At 32.4% G+C, this 26,255-nt stretch overlaps 2 protein-coding genes across 3 annotated transcripts; both read left to right on the forward strand.

Annotated features, from left to right (window-relative positions):
* Window positions 1-651: 651 nt before the first annotated feature.
* LOC118196174 (uncharacterized) lies at window positions 652-17,400 on the forward strand. 2 transcript variants are annotated; one of them, XR_015041834.1, is made up of 3 exons: window positions 652-6,661; window positions 7,035-8,573; window positions 17,268-17,400. XR_015041834.1 is itself a non-coding variant. In XM_035367588.2 (2 exons), exons 1-2 carry the CDS (start codon window positions 6,628-6,630, stop codon window positions 7,487-7,489), a joined length of 489 nt encoding a protein of 162 aa, XP_035223479.2. In that variant the 5' UTR covers window positions 652-6,627; the 3' UTR covers window positions 7,490-10,907. The 2 variants fall into 2 exon arrangements, 1 of the variants encoding a protein (XP_035223479.2); XM_035367588.2 differs by lacking the exon at window positions 17,268-17,400 and having other exon boundaries at window positions 7,035-10,907.
* On the forward strand, window positions 14,301-25,822 carry LOC146996968 (uncharacterized). Its single transcript, XM_085819723.1, has 2 exons — window positions 14,301-14,478; window positions 17,268-25,822. Exons 1-2 carry the CDS (start codon window positions 14,301-14,303, stop codon window positions 18,284-18,286), a joined length of 1,197 nt encoding a protein of 398 aa, XP_085675849.1. The 3' UTR covers window positions 18,287-25,822.
* The last annotated feature ends 433 nt before the right edge of the window (window positions 25,823-26,255 follow it).

Raw genomic sequence — 26,255 nt, forward strand, 5'->3', positions numbered from 1 at the left:
ACATCCACTGAGTGGCTTAATATACACAATATTACAAACCAATTCAGCTTAATATACACGATATTACAAACCATCACCTATCAAGAAGTGCTATCAAAAACAAGGTTTACCTATGAATAAAATTAGCTGTTAATTGAAACGCTGTCTATACTAAATTTTGGTGAAGTAAAAAGGATAATTTTTGCAAAAAAAAATTAAGAAGTTAATTAAAAGGCTCAATATTTTTAATGTTTTCCTTTGAGTGAGTCTCATTAAAATGGCAGGCTATCTAATTTTCACTTTACTGGATTTTTACTGTTGCTACCGATTTCTAATTCTTATATCTTCCTCCTGTAGATTAAATTTATAAATTACTGTGGAATTAATTAATTCATTCCAGAGTAATTAATAAATTACCTATTAACAGTTTACTATAATACCTATTTATCAATTACTGTTGATTATAATTAATATTGACTATTAATAATTAATTACTGTGGATTATAATTAATATTATTTATTAATAATTAGTTACTGTGAATTATAATTAATATGATACTATTAATAATAAATTACTTAATATTAATTAATTATTCTTGTACTTAATAATTAATTCCATATTAATAGTGAATTACTGCGTGTAATTATTATTTCATTAATTATCTATTAATAATTAATTACTGTGGAATTAATTAATTAATTACCTGGATTACTGTGGATTACATTTACATTGTTTGAGCATATTCTGAATTCTGATGATGCTGTTTCTTAAGATATTTGATTTGTATATTATGATATGAATAAGAAGTTTTATGATGTAATTTGTCAGTAATAGATAATATATCGTTTAATATGCAAACTTTAAATTATTGTATTGTTCTTTATGATTGAAAAATTCTTGTTTAATTCTAAATATTCATTCATAAATTAAATTTTCTTTTCTGTGCATTTTCTGTTCTAGTAGGCAAAGACTTATATGTGTAAAAGCAAAATACTTTGCTTGCTTCAACTTCTAGGCTTGGCAGAAATCAGAAGTCCTGGCATTTTTTTTTTTTTTTTTTTTTTTTTGCATCAATAAACATAAACAATTTTTCTGCTACAAAAAGATATTAATTCACTTCTGTTTAATCTAGTTTATTTTTAATGAATTTGGGTTTTAAGAAATGAAACAAACTTTCCTTTTTCCCCCCCGGATTTGTTTGCTTTCCTAATTTATTATTCTGGAATATACGTTTTAGAAAGCACTAGAATTCATTTAATGCTACTTATGTGTCATGTAGAATTTTTTTTAAGTTCTTCGGACCTAAAATATCAATATTTCTTCATTTAATTTTCCTGTTTATTATCTGTGCTTAAGCATTTTAATACTGTTAATTTTATGTTACTTCTTCAATCCTTGCTTAATATACACTAATGTTTGTGAAAATTGCAGCACTATGAATAAATTATGCAAATTGAACCAAACTTACAGGAATGTAAAATCAGGTAAGACATGCAAATGATTGGAATTGCGAAGCGATTGCACATGCGTGGAATTAGAACGGGCCGCTTGTTCCATATATATAAAGAACTGTAAAGTTATATTGAAATCTCTGTATCGTCTTCTGTCTGTGATGAACGTTTAGTTAGTGGTCAATATGCCTCGTCAGCAGCGGAGAGGGTCATACCAGCAAATAACGGAGTTCGAACGAGGCCGCATCGTCGGAAAGCGAGGGGTGAACTTTTGTATCGATCAATCGCAGCCCGCACACAGTGCAGTGCACAACAGGTTTGGAAGAAATGGACAGAGGAGAACCAAACAAGGCGAAATCCTGGCAGTGGGGCACGCAGTATCACAACGAAACGGGACAACAGTCACCTCACCACATGGCTGTGACGGATCGTAGAGCGTTCTCTCGTGTGTTAGCACAACGTTGGAGTAAGGCTACAGGTGTTGCATTGTCTAGCTCCACGTTTCGTCGCCGTCTGCATGCAAGGGTTCCTCTTCGCAGGATTCCCCTGTCGCCGAATCGCAGAAGCCTCTGACTTCAATGGGCATGGCAACACAGTAACACAGTGCGTGGCGTGCCCTATAGCAACTAGTTGTTTTCCCCGATGAATCTCGCTAAAATATGGAGTATAGTGACGGAAGGTTACGCATCAGACGTTACAGAGGAGAACGTTTGCTCCCACAATGTGTTATCCAGCGTCATGCCTCACAAACGCTTGGCATCATGGTGTGAGGAGCTATTGGGTATAATTGTCGATCCCATCTAGTACAGACTGCGGGCAACCTAACCTCAACAGTGATCGGTGCATAACGGAAGTTGTGGAGGCAGAGATCCTCCCCAATCTTCGGCGCTGTATTTACACAGGCTAATGCATGTGCACTCGTTTCTCAGATTGCACAAGCTTTCTTTAGGGCACAACAGGTTTTGCTTTATCCATGGACTGCTTCAGGCCTCCTGTTTTCTATTATCTTGTATTCCTTCAACTTTAACTATAAGCTAACATACAAATAACAACATTAACTGTTCTTTACTATTTATATGATTCGATTTTTAACGTTTCTGTAACACTGTATTATTTTGCGCACTGTCTATGTATGATTACATTATGTATTGATGTGTATTGTATTGTTGATATGTCATTTTTCCTTTGTATTAGTGTCATTCTCAAGTATTATTTCATTTGTTTTATTATTTTATTATTATTAAGTCGGTTGATTTTCTTTTAGGAGTATTAACACAGTTTAATTATTCATAATATATTTTCGTATTTTTATTATAATAGTATTTGTATTTTATATTTTTCTTTGCTCTCTCCAGACCTAGATATTGTGTTTGTATAGTTGAATTGTATTTCCTACTACTAAGAGTTATTTACTTACTTCTTTAAGCCTTGTAGAATACTTCGTGCAGCATGAGGAGTTTTGTATTTGTTTTCTTAGTTAAAAAATAATATTAAATTTTACATTTTTGAGTAATATATAGGAAAGTATATAATATCATTGTAGTATATCTCCATTTTATCAGTGACGGTTTTTATTATATATAAAATCATTTTACATGTTTTTACAAATTTTACGGAATTTTATTTCATTTTTTTATTGTAATTATATTTTATACGTTATTCAAAAGCATATAAGCATATTACAGTTATTCAAAGGCATTCATTGTAGTATATCCCCATTTTACCTGTGCAAAGTTTTATATACATATAAAATCATTTTACACGTTTTTACTAATTTTACACAATTTTTTTTATTTTTTATTGTAATTATATTTTATATATTTATTGGTACAGTACCTATAGCTTATTAAACTCTCTAAATGTGAGTTTAATAAACTGTGGGTACTTTATCACTAAAGAATATTCTGTTATTCAAATATCAAATTTTTACTTATCCCCAGCTGTGGACCACAAAATTTTCTTCCGGTTTCCATTTCTTATATAAATCTCCTGTGGATTGATCACGTAGCTTGAACATGCTCGATACTGGTGGTCCGTAAGACGTTTGTTTTATATATATTCTTGGGATCTGAAAAATCAAAATTTTTTCACTTCTTTGTTCATGTTTATATAAGCTGTACATAATTTATTTTTTGATATCGTTGTTTTTGTGTTATTTCTTTAACTTTTCTTTACTGTAAATACATATAAATATATTTGTTTATTGTTGGTTCCATTTATTTCGTCATGTAAATTTTAAATTATTTTTCAAAAGTATGGGTATTTAAATCCATATTTGTCTGTTCTATGTTAATATCACAGTAACTTTCTAAATTATATCGGCAAAATGTTTTGGAATGCTTATTAATTAATCACTTGATAATTTCATAGGTACTTTTTTGAAACAATAATTCTTGAAATTTTCTTTATTTTACAGGCAGATCCAGCAACCCGCTTGAATGTAAAATTAAAATCCTGAAATGTTCGTTTTGTTCATATGCTACTCAGAAGAGTAAAATAGAGATGTTTCGAAAAGGAAGGAATATATTTGATTTGTTTTTTAAAATCTTAGTTTCAACAGAGGAAAGTCAGATTCAACTGTGAACCATATTCAGTATTTGCAACCACAGGTGTAGTCAAAATGTTGAACGAGAATCTCGAATTTTTTAACACTAAAAAATAAAGTGCGAATATTCTCTCAGTTTCAAAATCGTTATCTCTTGGGACTGAATCCCAGTTCTGATGAATTCCAAATTGTGAGAATGCGTATTCCTATTCTTTGCATTAACAAGAACCTTCGCAGCAATTTGTTGAAGCTGTTGCGCTGTTACTAGAAACGCCAGCAGGGTTGTGGAGTCGGCATCAGAGTTAGGCAGATTTTTGGATAAAGGGAGTCGGAGCTGGAGTCTCTAAAAACACGTCGACTCCGACTCTTGTTTTTGTTGGACAGTTAAAATTTCAAAAAAAAATTAAAGTGAATTGAAAAAAATTAATGGTAAACTGAGTTATTATTTAAATTTATGGACTATGTACATTAATAATATTTAGTTATTTTCCATTTGATTGACATATTAATAAATAAATATAAGGGGGTGGATGCGGTATTTGCCATTATTCATTAAACTGATTTATTTAGTTACTTCTTCAGCTCATAGCTGGAAACGCGATGGGGAAGTACATATTTGATGATAAATAGGTTTTCGGAGTTAAGAATTTTGTAGAAGATGTTGATAACCCTAATGTTTCACTAGCAGAAAGATTGTGGGGTGATCTTTCAGAATTGGAAACTTTTCTTTCTGCACCGTATATAGCCACAAAAAATCTACAAGTGTAAGGCTACAAAAAGGCGTGTTTCTGTGAGAATGGAAAAATGTGATGCTTTTTCTTTCTAAAATAGGGCGGCTTATTGCAGAATGAATCATTTCCTAAATGAAGAAAAGAGAAACTAGTTTGCTAGACAATGAGGTCTTGCTGGGTTCAATATATGTAGATCCCAAACACCGAATTTTGTTGGATGACGAACAAATTAAAAAGGCAAAGAAAGCCATCTATGAACTTTCACTATTAATGAAATTATTATCAGAGCAACAGGAGTGTTCAAATCAAGACAGTTAAACTGCATACACTGTAAATGAGTGTATATCATCCTTCTCCACTGATGAATTATATTTTGAGAAATATTTGGATAATATTGAAAAGGCTAAGGCAAAACGAATGAAAATATAGAACCAAGAGATTTTAGATATAAAAATAAATAAAATAAAATATGAAAGGTTTCAAATTTTAAATTACGTCCAAAGGGGCGTTTTGTGTGTTACTTTTATTTATTAAATATTATGTACTTTGCACTTAAACCATAAAATTCAGTTCAACAGCAAGGTCGTAAAATAATTTTAAAATGAGCATATTTTTTAAATTTCCGATACACAGTTCCGCGTCCCTGGAGATAAAAAGATCCCCCCCCCGTAGAGTGTTGCCATTGCTCGCTTTGAAATCGTTGAGGTTGTTAATGAAAAATTCGTTAAAGTTTTACAAAATATGAAATCGATATTAAAACAAATTCCAAATTTGGGCTTTCAGATGCCCATATTCGCAGTAGGATTATATCATTGAAAATTGGATGGCTCTAGGTACCGTTGTTTCATCACAATGTGAGAAATATACATACATTTATGCAGATTTTTCATAATTTAATTTCTTCAAATATAATGCAGGACTTTAACAATTGGTGGCAACAGTTTGAAAAATGAAACGGACATTTATAGTGATTCAACGCAAAATCACAAGACAAAAACAATAGTCCTTCAGGGACAAAGCCCCTTTGGACTAAAAATGAAAAAATACAAATAAGATTTCTACACAGCCCCTTGAAGAAATAGAGAAATATGATCGCTCTTGCTAGACACGTTTTAGAACATACACAAATCTATCCTGAAAAGTTAAAAGAAGTAGCCCTAATAGTAACAGCTCTTCCGTCTATTGAAGTTAGTGCGGAAAGACTGTTTTCAGCTCTGTAATTTATGAAATTTGATCTATGATCCTTTATCAAAGGAGATCTTGCCGAAGCGTTTCTTGCTGTTTGCTTGATCGTGTTGTTTTTGCTTGATGTTGCTGCTTCTTAGCTATTACTAATGCCAGTTTTTCCATTTCATAATAAATGCTAATTAATATAATTAATCTGCTATGCCATCAATTCTTTTCCGTAGTATCTATTACTTCTTTTATATTAAAAAGAAATGCTGTACCACATGTGTATATGTTAACATATATATATATATATATATATGAGGGAGTCGGAGCCTTAAACTTCCAGGAGTCAGAGCCGGGGTTGGTCATTTTCCCTACCGACTCCACAGCCCTGATGAACATTTTTCGTGTAATGAAAAAACAAGGTTTATGAATGTGTAAAATTTGTTGCTTATTAAAACGCTATCTGTATTCGAGTTTATATGAAGTGCAAAGAATAATCTTTTGAAACAAATAGGAAATTAGCTAACAGACTTAATATTTTTGAATGATTTTGTCTACTAGATATTCTGTACTACATTTGAAATTATGTCATTAAATACTACATAAAATATGTCATAAAATTACTATACTATATTTCATATTCCATCATTAAAATATAAAATTTTCACTTAGCACCAGTGGAGGACCTTTGCAGTTGCTTCTAATTTCCATTTCTTATATATACCTCCTGTGGATTGATCGCATTGCATGGACATGTTCAGAATTTCGATCATGGTGATCCGTAAGATGTTTTATGAAGATTCTTAGGATCTAAAAAATCAAAATTTCTTCAGTTCTTTGTTTATGTTTATATAAGATGCGCTTAATTAAACATAATTTATTTTTTGATATCGTTGATTTTATGTTATTTCTCCAATTTTTCTTTATATATTTGTTTACTGTTGGTTCTCTTTATTTTGTAATGTAAATTTTCAATTATTTTTCACAAGGATGTCTATTTAAATCAACATTTGTCTATTATATATTACTGTCACAGTCACTTTCTAAATTGTGTAGACAATATGTATTGAAATTTTTATTAATTGACCACTTGATAATGTCATGCATACTTTTGTGAAACATTAATTCTTTAATTTTTTTATCTTATTTTACAGGCAGATCCAGCAGCCCGTTTAAAAATAGAATTAAACTCAAAAAATGTTCGCTTTGCCGTTATGCTACTCAGAAGAATTCTGACCTTCAAGAACATTTGAAAACTCACAAGATATATCCTCGTTTTGTTTGTCATGTCTGCAAAAAAAAATTTAATTTGAAAAGTCAACTTCGAAGTCATTTACAGGTTCATTCTCGAACACCGTATTATATGTGTGAAAAGTGTAATAAAACCTTCAAAGCGTTATTATATCTTGAGCAGCATTCAAGAGTTCATACTGGAGACCGGCCTTATGCTTGTGAAATATGCAGCAAAAGATTTAAACAGAAATCACATCTTGTGGCTCATTCGAGGATTCATACTGGAGAGAAACCTTTTGCTTGTAAAATTTGCAAGAAAGCGTTTAAGCAGAAATCACATCTTGATTCACATTTAAAGAAACATGAAGAAAAATAACCACTCTCGTAAGACTTTTCACATTATACAAAATTTTGACGTGCATTGAAAGATTCATTCTGAAAAGCACCCCCCCCCTTTTCGTGAAATATTTGACAAACATTTCGTCAAAAATCACATCTTGACTCACATTTAAAAATTCATATTGGAGAGTGTCTTTTGTTTATGCTTGGTAGAATAAAACCGTAAATGGCTCCAATTGATTACTTGATGCGCATTTAAAGATTTCTTTCTGAGTGTGCAAAACATGTAATGAAAAACATGCTATTAAAACCCATTTAAAATATGCAGTGTATTATAAGCAATTAGCTATTTGTCCCGTTCATGCATTCTTTAAGTAAATGGTTAACATATCCATCTGGCAGTTGGAAGATCCGTGGTTCGAACTTTCGAAAGGATGCAGGCGATCTTTGACGTTTCCTGCACCTAAGCCATTAGATTCCTTACAGTATATCCGTAAAATGCACTGTTTGTGGCAGCAGATCCCGATAGAAAAGCAGCATGAATGTGTGGAAACAGTATGAATAAGCTAATGTGAATTAATACTGCTGGTGTTTCGATGATGTTTATAACTAGAGCTTAAGTAAATTTTGGAGTCTTGATATAAATATATATCATATGAGTGCATTGTTTATGACTGCAAGTACAATAGAACGCCAATTATCCGAATCAGTTGAAACCGGACCCCATTCGGATAATCAAATATTCGAATAATTGGATTTTCCCGAAGAAAGTGGTCTTCGAAGACTTTAATTAATTACTGTATGTTGAAAATGGAAGAAAAAACTATTTTTAAAGAAAAAGAGGTTTTAATTAAAATGAAAAGGCAACACTTTTACGTACATGTTATATAGCGTATTGTACTTACAAGTGCTGGAAGTCATTGCTTAACATTTTGGTCAACGTAAGCTGTTTCACTGTCTTCATCCATTTTCAGACAGCCAAGTCGTGCGTCCGCTCGACAGTTGAGACGTTGTATGTGGTCACACTCGGGCTGACGCTCCATCCACTTCAATGCAGTTTCAAGGCCGGCAAACGCTTCACTAACTGATGGTCCCATGTCTGCTTCAACTTCGACATTAAGGTTATCTTCTTCCTCGACACTTTATTTTCTCACACCTTCTAATAAGTTCGTCATCATTTAGAATTTGAAACCCAGGGTTTGACGAATCACACACCATCCATTCTGCTGTATCCTCAGCACTAACTTCTGAACATCCAGTAATTATCAAAAGAATGTTTCTTAATTCCTCAAGTGGCACGTCATCCTTATCTTCTCCTGTCTCTTCTCTTTCCTTTTCATGAGCTTCTTTTTCTTGTTTCTCCTTTTCCTCCTCTTCTTCAGTTGATTCTGAAAGTCTGAAAGCGATTTAGATAATCAGCCATTCGGATGGTCAGAGTTTGGATAATTGGAGTTGTACTGTATTGGTATAGAAGAAGTTTTACAGAAGCATAATGTACAGACTGATATGAAAACGTTTATTTTTCTCCAAAAGCATGATGATTTTTTATATATTATGATGATAGTCACCATTTATTTTGTAAATTATAGATAAAATGCATTAAAGTTGTAGTATGAAATATTTTTGCATTAAATATAAAAATTGTTGTCGTAAATATAGCATACCTTTACTTCATATCAATGTCCCCTTTTGCGAACATAATTGAGATTTATTATAAGGTATTGACAAATGTTGGTAAAAATATACCTTCATATTTTTTTAAAGAATGAAGTAAGTTTAAAATGTCAAATTATAACATGCTTTAAAGCTAATATGTTCATAATGGCGAAATTTTGTATGTTTATTTCCAATAGCCTTGATATATTCTTTCTACATATATTTAAAAAAATTTTAATTTTAAAATATGCTTTTTACAAATAGAATGAGCGTAATCGCATGAATTCATTTGCTGCTTTTTTGTGTTTCATGTAAAATTGTTAATATTCTTCAGGCTTGAAAATTCAAATTGTTTTCTATTACTTTTCATATATATAACCTGTACTTAAGTATTCAATTGTAAAAATGTTTTTTGATATTGCTGTTTTAATTTTACTTCTTCAATCTTTACTTACTCTATATAATATATGTATTGCTTGTCGTTTTTTCCCATTTATTTCATAATTGTAAATTTCCACATTTTTCAGAGGGATATGCATTTCAATCCATAAATGTCCGTCATGTTATTTAAATAAATACAAAGTTAATACCAACGTTACTTAAATTAAACACAAAGCTTAAACTAGTTAATTTCCTATTTTTTTGAATTAAAGCGTTTCATTCCCCAAATTAATTTATGCAAACACAGTACATTATCTGACTTTGGAAACTCATGTTTACTGTTGTAAAGTTAAAGGGCCATATAGAATTTTTAAGATCAATGCGATTGACTATAAAACACGTGATATACAAAATGGAGGTTCAGAAGAATTGGTGTCAACAGTCTGTTACGCTTTCTCAAGCCAGTTATAGTTTAAAAAAAAAAAAAAAAAAAAAAAAAAAAAAAAAAAAAAAACCACGTTAAAAACGTATTCACATGGTGAAGAATAATGAATGAGCTAACCATCATAAATAGCCCAAAAGGGCAATTTGTGCAGAAGGGCTATTAATATCGTTTTGGCATTTTGTGTCGGTTCATTTTTCAAATTGTTGCCACCCAATATTAGAGACCTGCATTATATTTAAAGGAACTAAATAATGAATAGTCTACATGCATGTATGTATATTTCTCGCACTGTAAAAAAGAAACGGTACCTAGAGACATCAAATTTTGAATAACGTTGTCCTTCATTCGAATATGGGCACGGTCCTCCATTCGAATATCTGGAAGTCCAAATAGGAAATTTGTTTTATTATCTATTTCATATTTTGTCAAACATTAAAGAATTTTTTATTAAAAGATTCAAAGAATACAATGGCAACATTGTACCAAAAAAAATATCAAAAAAAAAAAAAAAAAAATTATCTCCAGCACGCGAGACTGTGTATCGGAAGTTCTAAAGATATGCTCTTTTAAATATGTGATATTTCTGTTGAATTGAATTTTATTGTTTAAGTGCAAAGAGCATGATATTTAATAAGTAAAGGTAGCACACAAAACATTAAAAAAACGCCCCCTTTGGGCGTAATATAGAATCTGAAAGCTTTAAGATTTTTTTTAAATCTTGGAATGGTTAAAAAACATATCTCTCTGTCAACTTAATATATAATAACAGTCGTACATAAATGTTTTTATGTAATAATATTAATTCAGGTAAACATGTCCATTTTTCATACATAATGATATAAATTTTACCTTCTTAAGTTATATATTCGAAAGCACATATCTCCATTTTATCAATGTAGATTTTTATCATATGCAAAATCATTTACATCTTTTTATTAATTTTTTCGTAATTATATTTTATACATTATTTGAGAGCGTATAAAATCATTGTAGTATATATTTCTATTTTATTACTGTATAATTTTATCCTATATAAAATCATTTTACATATTTTTATTAATTTCACTTAATTATATTTTATGTTGTTACTGTAATTATATTTTATATATAACTGGTACATTACACTTTACTTATTATACTGACTGATGAAAAAAATCATTCCATGAACCTAAACTTTAATTTGAAGTAAAACCTAGGTCTGTAATTTTTATAAATTTTTTTTTAATTTTCCACACTGCGAAAATACTTTAACGTTAATTTTTAATTATTATTCTTCCAGTTAATTTTTATTCACAATTTTACTGGATATGTAAAATTTCAATCCCGGATATTACTGGCTGTGTATAAAAATAACTCCGAATATTATAATTTCAAATACTCAGATCGTCGTCTATTAAACTAAGTTGTTTAATAAATTCAAATGATAGGAACGGAAGTGATTTTAATATACAAAGGCTGTTCGCATATTTCTTAGACGAATTTTATTTGGTATAGAAAAAACGCTTGTTTCGAAAAACATTTTTTAACTGCAGCTATATTTTTGAAAGTGTAAATTATTGTTTGCTGTTTGATAATTTGGTTTTCATGCAAGTGTGATTTTTAACAAAATAATGGACAGTCATGTTTGTTCTCTTTCCAAAGAAATTATTCATAATTAATTTGTAGAGACATTAGGATTTTTTTTTTTTTTTTTTTTGGAGGCCAGAGAAATGAAAAATTACCAACCGCCTTCGCCGGGAATCGAACCAGGGACCTCTGGAATACCGGCCCAGTGTGCAGAACCACTACACCACGAAGGACGATAGGAAAGTGGGAGAAATACCTTATATACTCCCCTTTTTAAAGGGCGACTAGGGTTTTAGGGGATCTAGTCGCGAAATCCTGGGTGCGGAGAATCATCATCCACAACCCTTTTAGTTCGGGCGCCACTGTAGAGACATTAGGATTTTTTTTTTTTTTTTTTTTTTTTTGAGGCCAGAGAAATGAAAAATTAGCAACCGCCTTTGCCGGGAATCGAACCACGGACCTCTGGAATACCGGCCCAGTGTGCAGAACCACTACACCACGCTAGGAAAGTGGGAGAAATACCTTATAAATTAATAAAAAATGGGTTGATCTTTACAATATGGTAACTGGTAGTTTGGCGACATTTTGGAGGCGATAAAGGTTACTACCTGGGACTTTCGTAATAATGTGAGCAGTACTCAGTTCCGATTACGCATTATTTTGTGTGAGGGAAATGAGAGATCATGGGATATGTCATGTGATATTAATGGACGAATTACGGTTCTTTAATCGGAAAAGGGGGGAAATCGGGAAAAAATCTGGAAATTTTGTATTTGGCTTTATTCTGTGTTGTGTGAAACAGTGTTCGTGAATTTTTGGATCCCATGGCCGTAACTAAAGTGAATTCGAAATGGGTATTTATGTATGTATTAATTTAATGTATGTGCTCATTTATATTTTAAGTAGTGGTTTTGAATTTAATTATATTTTAATGAAATGATAGTTATTTTGTGAATTTTATGTTTGTAGGAATTTGGTATACGTTTTAGTTGAAGTAAACGTGCATGGAAATAATTTAAGTATCTGACACTAAGTATTTGTAATGGTTGCGGTATGAATTCGTTGGTGATGTGTATAATGTAATAGATGATTTAGAGGTAAAAGTTTTTGGATATTTTATTTATTTTATATGTGGAAATGTTCATATTTGGAAAGGGTAAATACTTTTTCGCGATCAGGTAATTTCATATATGTTCTTTTTACCGGGTTTAAAGATTGAGAAAATTGTCATGTATTTTCGTGAAATTTTTCTAATTTATGAGAAAAAAGCTGTGTACATGGATATAGTGAAGAGTGTGCGCAATGCCATTTTTGTGCAATTCTGGGATGTTTTATTAAGTAAAAATAAGTCGGTGTGTACATGGTTTAGTGATATTTTAATTAAATGATAGTTATTTTGTGAATTTTATGTTTGTAGGAATTTGGTATACGTTTAAGTTGAAGTAAACGTGCATGGAAATAATTTAAATATTTGATACTAAGTATTTGTAATGCTTGCGGTATGAATTCGTTGGTGACGTGTATAATGTAATAGATGATTTAGAGGTAAAAGTTTTTGGATATTTTATTTATTTTATATGTGGAAATGTTCATATTTGGAAAGGGTAAATACTTTTTCGCGATCAGGTAATTTCATATATGTTCTTTTTACCGGGTTTAAAGATTGAGAAAATTGTCATGTATTTTCGTGAAATTTTTCTAATTTATGAGAAAAAAGCAGTGTAAATGGATATAGTGAAGAGTGTGCGCAATGCCATTTTTGTGCAATTCTGGGATTTTTTTTAAATAAAAATAAGTCGGCGTGTACATGGTTTATGTGTATGTGTTATTTTGAAAAACGCGTAAGGAGTATGGTATTGTGCACTTTTTCCCAATTTTGCAGTGAATATTTGTCACGATTAAGCAGTTTTGTTAGATAAAATTTCTAGCATAAGTGTAATTCGGCTAGTAGATTGTTGGAAGAAGTGTTCAGTAGATAAAAAGAAAAGAAACATGTCTTTACTTCGTGAAGACAAAATGGCGGCAGGAAAAAAAAAATAGAGGGTTGCTGTAGGAGAGTTGGTCGCCAAATTTTCGCCAAAAAACGCCAAGTTACCATAATGTAAAGATCAACCAAAAATGCTTTGAAAGCCATGATTTTTCGGATATAAGCCAACGATAGATAATATTGTCAGTAAGAAAGGAGAGAAATGTCAAAGTTTGGCTACAAGGAGAAAAATTCTTCAAAATACATATCCATTTCGAATTCTTCAAGGATAAGAATTTTAATGTTAAAAGAAAATCTTAGGAAAGTCAATCTTAAGTCAAAGGACAGTTGCATAGTTATTAAAATCCTCAGTGTCAACTGCAAACAAAGTGATTAATGCTAATTTGAATCTTAAAAAAGCGACAAAACATAATGTGCACCTTTCTGCACGACATATCCACTAAAGCAGAATGCTCTGCAGAATTCTTTATAAGAGACAATTATTCCGACAAAAATAGAAAAGTGTTGTCACAAAAGATGAATCTTGGGTATATTCAAATAAGCGCATTAGAAAGAGATCTGTTTATTATCATCAAACAGAAGAAAAAAAATCTTAGAACATGGTTCAAAGAATCTAAAGAAAGTTTCCCAAAGTGATTTATGATTGTTGATACCTTTTACTGCACATATTATCGGGAATATTTTATACCCAATTTTCAAACATGAAATACCTCTCTTTACCCACAGCGTAATCAATCAGTAGAACTGCATCAAGACAAGCAGCCGCATGTCAAAAACAGCTGTAAAATTCCTGGAAAAAATCGAACAAGAAACATGTATCATGGCCATATTCTTCACTCATATCCTACCAAATCTCCCGACGTGTCATCCACGGATTTTTGCGCTTTTGGACTTTTAAAAAGCGGATTGTCCAGGCGTCGACCTACAACCCTCTGTGGACTTCGGAATGCTGTTGAAGAGGAATGGGATAAAATAAACTCTTCCGCTACTAGTAAAAGCTTTATTGTCCCGGAAATTACAGTGTTGAAGGATATTGAAAAATAGGGGTTATCAAACAAAACAAAACAAAAAAAAGTTTCCAGTACTTTATTTATTAAATATCATGTTCTTTGCACTTAAACCATAAAATTCAGTTCAAGAGCAATGTCGCAAAATAATTTTAAATTGAGAATATTTTTAGAATTTTCGATACATAGTCTCGCGCGCTGGATATTTATTATTATTTTCTTTCTGTACCATGTTGCCATTGTTCGCTTTGAAATCCTTGAGGTTGTTAATAAAAAATTCGGTAATATTTTACAAAATAGGAACTCGATAATAAAACGAATTCCAAATTTGGCCTTCCAGCTGCCCATATTCGCAGTAGGATTACGTCATTTAAAATTGGATTTCTCTAGGTACCGTTGTTTTATTCCAATGCGTGAAACATGTATACGTTTATGCAGATTCTTCATTATTTAATTTCTTTTAACATAATACAAGGCGATAATATTCGGTGGCAACAGTTTGCAAAGTCAAAGAGACATTCAAAAAGATTCAACACAAAATCGCAAATCGAAAATAATAGTCCCTTAGGGACAAAGCCCGTTTTTAATAAAACGTTTAAGTAAAATATTTCTGTGAATACAATGAAAATCGTCTCTGTACGGCGGACGCCGTATTTTTAATTTATGCTGTATGTATCTTAAACACTAATTTTCAAACGGTTGCTTATTTAATATTTTTATCTACACGTCCTTTTGAAACCATCTTGGCTATCAAAAACACCATTGCTGTATGTATAAACACTAATTTTCAAACGGTTGCTTATTTAATATTTTTATCTACACGTCCTTTTGAAACCATCTTGGCTATCAAAAACACCATTGCTGTATTTTACACTGTTCTTAAGCTCTGAATGGCACATAATAACTCATATGTGTTTTGCGCCATAAAATCCAAGCAACCATCTGAAATCAAAAATTAAATTTGTACTTGTATCCATTTTCAAAGACAAACATTGCCAAAAGTATAAATAAGTACACATTTAAACACTTGTACAGATATTAGGATTAATTGGAAAAGCCAGAGAGATGAAAAATTAGCAACGCCTTCGCCGGAAATCGAACCACGGACCTCTGGAATACCGGCCCAGCGTGCAGAACCACTACACCACGAAGGCACGCTAGGAAAGTGGGAGAAATACCTTATACACTTATATATAGTATAAAAAGGAAAATATATCTATAATTCTTCATCTTCGTCAGACACGAGAAACGTATTAGAGAGGGCATCTAAACTACAATCTGCATCTGCATTATATAAATGTTCGTATCTTATTATGAATATTTTAAAGCACTCAATATATAATCTGTTCCATATTTTGCTTTTGAACTCATGTTTCGTAGGATCACGAAAAATGTACACTGCGAAATAAACAAAGAAATAGGGCAGTTCTAGATCTCCCGTTCTACTGGAACGATTGACGAAATTCAATTTGCATGTCTTTTTCACGTCTGGTAAGAGAGACTTAGGATATGTATTAATTGGATTTATATATAGCATTGTTTTAATACAGGTATTTTGACAGAAAATCTGACTTTTTCTGAAATGACATGCCAATTCTTTTCCATATTACGAGTCTACGACTCAAATTATGACAATCTGTTAAGTTTTATAAACATCGCACGAGCAGTTTTCAAAAAATAAGCTCTCAAAAATCTCAAAGCTCTCAAATTTAGGCTTGATCCGAATATAATTCACCCATTTTTTATAATTTATTTCCAAAATTTGTATTTTTTTAAATTTTTCGAAACAAGTCTTGATTTATAAGCTATAAAATTCTTTACATCATCTTTAAATACATGTATTTCTAATCATACTTTCAAAAAATTAGAAATTTTTCGTTCAAAATGCTCTAGGATACACGTGAATTTACATAAAGGCGCGTTTTGAAATTTGACATATTTTTTAGAAGCGACGATGAATGCGAAATGTGGTTTACGCACTTTGTTAAAACTATTTGAGATAATGAACGACGACTTTTTTCCTGAACATTTACAATGTAAAAAAGGAAAGGAAAATAGGTTGCTATAAATTAAGGAGTTCGCCAAGTGAATTATCCTTGGCGCAAACTGAAAAAAATGCGCCAAGATAAATTTTTGAATTTCTCCGTAAATTTCGCGCAAAATTTAATATTTAGGCATAATTTGAGTCGTAGAATAGAAATGTGGAAAACAAATTGGCGTGTCATTTCAGAAAAAGTTCGATTTTGTGTCCAAATACCTATATTAGAACAATGCTATATATAAATCTGATATATATCGTAATTTGCTCTTTCGAGGCATGAAAAACGCAATTTAGTCAATCAGTAGAACGGGAGATATAAAACTGTCCCCCTCTTCTTTTTCTGATCAGTGTACTCTTTGTTTTTCATAATTTGATTATGTTTTGCATGCTATTTATTATTTTAATTAAAAAAATATATATATGTGAGGAAGCACCTCAGTTTATTTAATGCTGCTAGTATTTCTACTAGTTCTGCTTTAATCCTTATTCATGTTAAAATTATCTTTAAGATCATGGATGGCCTCCCTCCCGGATAGTCCTGGCTGTGTTTAATTCTTTTGGTATTTTTTAATATATTTCAGTTTTACTTTATGCTCATTTCCCGTTTGTTTGTTGGAAAAACAGTATATTTTCTGAGACGAAATGTATAGAAATTGATATTAATGTATCACATAATAATGTCATGGATATTTTCGTGAAATATTAATTCTTGAAATTTTCTTTATGTTACAGGTAGATGTAGCAGCCCGACTGAAAATGAAAGTAAAATCTTGAAATGTTCATTTTGCAATCGTGTTGCTGAAAATGACGACGACCTTCAAGAACATTTGCAGGTTCATAACATAGGTCCTTGCCAAAAAACGTTCACTTTGAAAAGTCAACCTCGAAATCATTTAGAGGTTCATTCTCAGAGAGAAGGTTATACATGTGCAGAGTGTAATAGAGCGTTTAAAAGTAAAATATTGCTTAAACAACATTACAGGATTCACGCGGGAGAACGGCCTTATGCATGTAAAATATGTGAGAAAACATTTATTCAAAAATCACATCTTGATGCGCATTTAAGAATTCATTCTGGAGAGAAGCCTTTTGTTTGTGAAATTTGCAACAGAAAATTTAAGCAGAAATCACATCTTGATGTACATTTAAAGATTCACGACGAAGAGTTTCCTTATGTTTGTGATACATGCAATAAGAGGTTTTACTACAAAAAAAATTTTGATGTGCATTTAAGAAAGCATACTGGAAAGCAGCCTCATATATGTCAAATATGTAATAAAACATTTGATCGTAACGCACAACTTAAAAACCATTTAAGAATTCATACTCAAGAGCGGCCTTTTATTTGTGAAATATGTAACACAACGTTTACTCAAAAATCTCATCTTAACGCACATTCGAGGATTCATTCTGAAGAGAAGCCTATTGTTTGTAAAATTTGCAACAAAGCATTTAAGACAAAATCAAATCTTGACGTACATTTAAAGATTCATAAAAATGAGCGTCCTTATGTTTGTGATATATGCAGTAAGACTTTTTGCCAAAAAGTACATCTTCATGTGCATTTAAGAACTCATACTGGAGAGCAGCCTTTTACATGTGAAATATGTGAGAAAAAGTTTAATAAAAAGTCATCTCTTGCCGTACATTTAAGATTTCATACTGGGGAACGGCCCTATGCCTGTGATTGGTGCAATAAAACTTTTCGACAGAAATCAAATTTTGATTGGCATTTAAAGAAACATTCTTGAAATCGTTTTGTTTGAAATTTCTAACAAAGCCTTATATGAAAAACCGTGCTTTTCAAACACGTTTAAAATATCACGTAAGGAATAAGTTACGAGGAATGACTGCTTTTGACCGTTTGTGCGAAATGTCTGTAACTGGTTCTCTTATCGAATAAGTAACTGAAAAGATCTCTGAATACCGGCGAGGATATGGTTCATTTTTCACGTTTCCTGCTGTAAAACCATAAGATTGTCGACAGTGTACCATTTAAAGGATGCGTTTTTACTTCTTTGTACGATTTAAAAGAACTGATAACAATACTTCCTTTATTCCAGGTTTCATATTTCAACGAAAATACCCATTTTGACCGCTATCGAATGCAATTTAACGATGTTTTTTGCGTAACATCTGTATGCAAGGAGAGAATAAAGGACACTTTTTCCTCAGACGAATTATGAAACTGATTTAAAATGGATTCAGAAGAGATTTTTCCATGGCGTCTCTGTACCTATGTATGCATGTATCTCACATAACTCTAAAACGAGTAGCCTCAGAACGTTGAAATTTTGTATATAGGATTGCTATCATATGTAGAAGTGCACCTCTCTTTTCGGTTCCAATCGGCCGCACCAAAAGTATATAAATATATATGCCCACTCTCTTACTTGGCTCAGTGAGCTCATTTTTTTTTAATCTTACGTGTTGGTAAATTGTGCATTTTTTGCTTTAAAAATGAGGGAATTATGCTGTTCTTACCTTCCGGTTAAGGTTTTTATGCCTTTAGTTAATATGCATGCAATAGTTGTAGAATGATTAACAATTTAAAAGTTGTGTAAGTGTGGCTAAGCCTAATTTATTTTTACCATAGCAGCCATATTTGTTTACATTTGAAGCTTAGCAGAAAAGTAAAATAAGTCTTTCTGCACCTTTAGTGTCTTTTTGCCGAATGAGGGCGAACGAAACTTTTAGTTTTGTGCACCGAAAAATCTGCCTTCTTGCCTGTTGGCCGAATTGCTTCTTTTTGCTCAAGTGTAATTTTTTGAATTTTTTTTTATATTTGCTGTTTTATGTTTTTATACATACTTCAGTTTTCATTTAAAGTATTTTGAGTTTTTATGTATTTTTGCCTTGCCGTGCAGTGAGAACTGAACTAATTGAATGAAAAATATATCTCTAATGAAATTCGAGGAGATAAGTTTAAATGAAATGCAGGAAAAAGAGTTGTAATTTATTATTCCGTATAAGAAAGTCATGTGGTGTACACATCAAATTTTTTTGTGGTAGCAGCTACACATACAGAACATGAGAAAGCAATGTTTTTCAGCTGATCATTCGAGAACCGGATTCTTGACGTGACCGGCAAAGTATGAATTGCGGCATTCTATACAATACCCTGGCATTTGATAGAACGCCAAAAACTGGCCGGCAATGTATGAAATTATTCAACTTTTCAAACGTTGCCTACGCTTTGTATGAAAAATTAATTTCTATAGAATGCCAAATGACAAACCGGCAAAGAATGAAATACATCTCCGTATTATATACAATGCTTAGGGAAGGTTTACGAGGTGTGACACACACACACACACACAAAAGAGTTTCCGTGACATTATAACCTTCAAAGTAGTCCCCTTCAGCATTCTTCACTTGAGTAGTCCCCTTCTGCATTCGGTGCTGCCATTGCTGCGGTAACAGTTCTAGAACGAGGTTTTTGGAAGGCCTTTAGAAGATTTTCCGTTTTTGCCTGAACCTTTTCAGTTGAAGTAAAATGGATTCCCTTTAAGCCAGATTTAACTTTAGGAAATAAAAAAAAAAAAGTCGAATGGAGCCAAATCAGGTGAATAAGGTGGATGGACCATCACGGTAATGATTTTGCTGGTCAGAAACTGCTTGACAGATAGGGCCGTGTGAGCGGGTGCATTGTCCTGCTGCAACAGCCATCCATCACTTCACAACTACGGCCTTTTTTCCCTGACTTTTTCATGAAGTCCTTTTACTATTTCAAGTGCAGCAGTTCTCATCTTCTGGTTAATGTTTTTATGCCTTTAATTTATATGCATGCGATAGTTATAAAATTATTCGCAATTTAAAAGTTGTTTAAGTGTTGCTAAACTCTTTTTTTTTTTTTTTCTCTCCATAGCAGCCACATTTGTTTATATTTGAAACTTAGTAGAATAGTGAATGAAGTCATTTTCTGCATGTGGTAACCAAAAGCAAGCTTTAAGTTTTGTGCACCGAAAAATATGCATTGTTTCCTGCTGGCCTAATTGCTTGTTTTTGTGTAGAAATTCTAATTTTAATTGCAAATTGTTCTTAAACAAATTGTTTTAACTATGTTTTGTGTTTTATGTTTTATGCTCGAATTTTAATAAAGGTATTTTGAGTTTTTATGTATTTTTGCCTTTCCCCGAAGTGAGAACTGAATTAATTGCATGAGAAGTAGGGAAGAGTAGCCTAATTTGAATCAGTTTTGTATTTTTCACTCTATAGGAGGACGGAAGAAGTGCCAATAAAAATTAAGTAGTAGAAAATAAACTCACTAACTGTACCTTCAAAATAGAACCATTTATTAAATTTTAAAAATTATTTATAACGGTGAAAAATGAATCCAAAAAAATCGTGTCATCGGTTCAATTTAGGAAACCGGTTTCCTTATTTGGACCGCTAGTTTCCTAAATTGGACCATGAGCTTTCTTAACGGCAATTACACTGGTTATCATAAATGAAGGAAAAAGCACAAAAATCACGATTAGTGAAAATGTTACATGTAGAATTTTATGAAACTTACTCACAATATACAACACATAGTAAGGTATCAAGTAACATAAAAATAAATTACCAGACAATTATGGTAGTATAGAAATTAGCACATGTATAAAATGAACAAATTGAAGCTGTCAGTTTGCTATAGGAAAAGTACCTTTAATATGGAATATGGTCGCCTCTAGAAGCATACAGCGATGCGTGATGCTTTCAATTATGCAGTCTATCAGTTCCATAAGAAGCGAGAGCCATTGCTCTTGCAAAGCAGTTGCAAGGGTCTGAGAGGGCGGATATAGAGCAGTTAGACGTCCCTCTAAAGCATCCCAAACGTGCTCGATAGGATTCAAGTCCGGGGATCGAGCTAGCCACTCCATGCGCATAATTGTTTCCTATTGAAGATAATCATTTACGATGCGAGCCCTGTGTGGTCTTGCGTTATCGTCCTGTAACAGGAAAGCATCATCTATTGCCCAGGCACATGGGCGCACATAAGCATCAAGGTTGTCATCTCTAGAAACCGGAGCATTCACGATTTCCGTTGGAAAGACATGGAGGTCTGTGCGTCCACCCAAAGAGATGCCACCCCAAACACAGACACTGCCTCTTCCGTATGCATCTCTTTAACGGATGTATGACGGATGAGAACGGGTTCAAGGTTCTCTACATATCAAATAACGCCTACTATCGCTTTTTAGACTAAACCTAGACTCATCCGTAAAGAGAACAGCCCTCCACTGATCAGGCGTCCAGTAGACATATCGTGCCTACTGCAAACGGTCCCTCTTATGGCGTGACGTAAGCGGCACGCAAATGGCTGGTCGCCTCGCATACAGACCACCTTCCTGAAGCCTTCTACGCACAGTTGACGTTGACACCAACCTTCCGGTGGCTGCAGCAAGAGAGGATCTAAGAAGAGTCGGATTAGCGCTTCTATTCCTGCGTGCACATAATGTCAAATATCGGACATCGGCGCTCGTCGTAGCTGTTGGCCGTCCTTGGCTGAACCTCCTAGATGCCAAATCTGTTGTTTGAAATCGCCTCCAAAGTCTATGAACCACAGAAGGACTCACTTTTGTTTGACTGGCCATCTGGCCATCTGGCCACTTTTGTTTGACTTTATCCTGCCTCTAGTCTCTCAATGGCTCTCCATCGTTGTCTGCAGGCAAATGATGCCTGGAGGTCATTGTTACGAATTGGCTATATCAGATTTCTGATGTCGCTATCACAGTGAAATATGTGGGCTTGCTCTCAAACATTCTCCTCGCAGATGACGTATTCCGAGTGCAGCGCCACTAATTTGCATATTGCAGTTTTATTCAGCTTCTCTTACTTGGTAACATATTCAAATTTTACACGGTTTGGCTTATTTTTGAGGGAGTTATCGCTATTTTTGTGATTTTTCCTTAATTTATGATAACCAGTGTACAACAAAAGAACCTTTTAATTGCAGCACTAGCTCCAGCACACCGAGTATGTATCCAAGCGTGACATTTCATGCATTGTTATCATTTCTTCTTCCTTGGTTTCTTCACATAATATACAAAACCATGAATCACCAGTTTCTTTTTTATGTTTCTGCATTTTGTTAAACTCTGGTGAACTGATTTTTTTTTTTTTTTTTTTTTTTTTTTTTTTTTTTTTTTTTTTTTAAAGTTTTGGTATAACCGCGACTTGTAAGGGCTGCTTGTTATTTCCACTGCTTTCTGGGCTATTGGTGCACTGCGAGAAGACGAAGTTGGATTTTGATTTTTCTTTGCTCGCGGTGATATTTTTTCAAGAACTGCCCTAAATCGTTTATTTTCGTTATCACTTCTATCCTCATCATCATCACTACTAAAAGGTGAAACAGGGGTTCTGCAATTAGCTTTTTAAATACGTTTTAAGCACGCTTGCACATACTTCGTCTCAGAGACGAATGGTTGCTATTCCCGTAAGCTTTTCGAAGGGTAGCATTATAGGGTTAATTATAATTTATCCATGAAAAAAATGTCGTTGCCGAAATTGGACCTGTTTAATTTCGGCAACTCTTCTCGGTCCAACTTGGGAAACTTGAATATTTAATGCTTGATATTGTACAGAAACGTCAAACTAACATAATCTCTCAAAATTATAATTGCAAATTGTAGATAAATAAGCAATTTTTGTGATGGTATAATAAGACATGTAATTACTTACGTTTAGACGAATTAACTGCTTTCACACTTATATAGAAATAACAGATTTTCTTCTTAGCCAAACGAATAACACTTCTCTCAATGTAACCGCGAGGCATTTCTTTACAAACACAATTGAATTAATCTCTTCTACATCTACGTATAACAAATTGCCTATCTCAAATCTCGCAGATATTATCAGTCTTTGTATATCATAGCGGTCCAAATTAGGCTACCTTCCCCTATATCTCTAACGAAGTTCGAGAAATAAGTTTAATGAAATGCAGGAAAAAATACGTATAATTGATTATTCCGTACAAGGAAGTCATGTGGTGTACACATCAGACTTTTTAGCGTAGCATTAAGGATGATATCTAGGATTTAAATGTGGGAAGCATAATATTTTCTCATTTTGAACTCTAATCAGTTTAAAACCCCGGTGTAACCTTTTCAAATTTCCTTCAAACTCTAATTCATGATGTCAAAGAAATCTTGCACCTAAGTAGGAAAGTTATACTTTTCAGATCTCATAACCTAATTACCTCCAAATCTGTTAATGCACATTATTTTCTTAATATTAATAAACAAATACAAAAATATATGTATAAGACTGTAAATATGCATAATTATACATATTTAAACTATATTGCATACATAATAACAATTTGAACAGAGACAATAAAAGGTGACATGTCGAAATTTGCATGATTTTAAATTAAAATATAATTTTGAACATTGTCAGTTCAGGGGCACAATAATTAGGCATTTTAAACAAATACAACATTTACAATTAATTAGATTTTTTTAAAATTTAACCATCCCGTTTTGATATGCTCATAGGTTAACTTTTTTTAGCCATAACTAAATGTTTTTATAAAATTGTATACAAAAATGTGCATGTATAATTCAGGCGCACTTTTATGCAGCTAATTAGTTGAAATGTAAATGCAATTAAGTGTTTTAATGCCAAAAGTTTAGAGCTAGTTTTTATCATCACTTTGGTTCTGAAGAAAACGTTTACATGGACATTGTTTTAAATTGCTTGTGAAAGATCTAATTTGTTTCCCAGACGGTATAATGGTTAGTGGTTTAAATTTTTTGAGTACTTCATCCCCTAACACTCCTGTGTACAATCCACAACAAACCAAAAAAAACCAGATACAAACGCGAAGTTACCTAAACCAACAATTCATGCGTATTACAGGGACCCATCTGAGCATTGAAATTTCTGGAATCAATTCGAAAATTCTATTGAAAAAAATCCTTCCCTTTCAGATGTCGAAAAATTTTCTTGTTTGTTTAGTTGCCTTGGAGGCGAAGCTCTTTCTTGTATTAAAAATTTCAATGTTACCTCAGACAACAATAACTCGGCTCTTAAATTAATGCAAGATACCTTGGACCAGAAAGAAGTGTTAATCAATGCCTGTATGTCTAAAGTTTTGAACATGGCATTTTGCAGTCAGCAGCACATGAGCCATTTGTGTGAGAATTTGAAATCCCTCTCCCCCCCCCCCCAGAAAAAAGTCTCAGATTTTTAAATTACGTCCAAAAGGGAGTTTTTTAATGCTTATTTATACCTTTATTTGCACTTAAACTATAATGTTCAGTTCAATAGCAACGTCGCAAAATAATTTTAAAATGAGCATATCTTTAGAATTTCCGATAGACAGTTCCACGCGCTGGAGATAAAACAGTTCTTCCTCCCCCCGCCGTTAGAGAGTTGCTTGCTATTGCTCGCCTTTAAATTGTACAGTTTGTTACTCAAAATTTCGATAAAGTTTTACAAAATATGAAATTGATAGTAAAACAAATTTCAAATTTGGTCTTCACATGCCCATCCATATTCGTAGGTAATTACGTCATTCAAAATTTGATGGCTCTATGTACCATTGTTTTATCACAATGGGAGAAATATACATATATTCATGCAGATTTTTCATTATTTAATTTCTTAAACTATAATGCAGGACTCTAAAATTTATTGGCAACAGTTTGAAAAGTAAAACGGACATTTATAGTGAACCAACGCAAAATCGCAAAACGAAAACAGTAGTCTTTCAGGGACAAATCCCTTTTGGACTAAAAAGCTTTTAAGAGAAAAAATATGTTCATTATGTTCTAATATAAATTGCTGGGTATATTATTATTTACGTGTTCCACCCTAAGGCACTACACGGAAGGGATGGACGCCTTCGTGGAGGACCTTTCATAGGAAAGTCGGCTCATATTAACACGTTACACACGGAGAAAATCACAAAAACGCCCATGCAGCCAACCCCTTCGCGGGATTCGAAGCTCGGACCGAACTACCAGTATTGGTGTAACGCTAGAGAGAAATAGGTGGTACAGAAACAAAGTACTTTTAAATAATAAATTCAAAAATCTCCTGAGCAAAAACAACAACTGATAGAAGTTTTCTGTGATTGAACTCTAACTGAAGATTAAAAAAATATTAGGCTTATTAACTTGAGGCTGAACCGAAAAAAAGAATTTAAAGGCTATTAAATTAAAAAAAGAATTTAAAGGAATTACAGCTATTAAATCTTTATTCTGTTTTTGCACAAGCTATTTGTGTGAATAAAGATTTTTTTCCATGTTATATTTGAAAAAAAAAAAAAAAAAAAAAAAAAATACAGAACAAAATCCAAAGTGGATCCTAATTTAAGGTTAAAGCTAAGTGAAATATGACCAGACAATAAAGAAATTGATCTCTCTTAAACATACCCAAGTTTGACAATAAATTTTAGAATTAAAGTATTATAATTTAAATTTTGATAATTAAAATGGTAACAAATTTTTAATCTAATATTTTTATGTGTGCATATTTAATACACATATCCAGCAGGTTGTGCAAATGGCAAAATAAATATTTTTTAATATTTCTCTTTAGAAATTGAAAAATAATCATTATAAAATGTAACGGTGGTACTAAAGTTTTCAATTTTTGTTTAGATGGTTCGCGCTAATCAAAAGATTAAGAACCTCTGCATCAAATTAGTACATATTTATTATAACTTAAGAACTTAAATTAGCGATTAATGAAAAAAGTGTCACTGCATGATTTCTATTTCAAAGT

Source organism: Stegodyphus dumicola, chromosome 6 (genome assembly GCF_044657685.1).
Source record: "Stegodyphus dumicola isolate Sdum_Otavi_A_Nest chromosome 6, ASM4465768v1".
In the NCBI taxonomy this organism is placed as follows: domain Eukaryota; kingdom Metazoa; phylum Arthropoda; class Arachnida; order Araneae; family Eresidae; genus Stegodyphus; species Stegodyphus dumicola.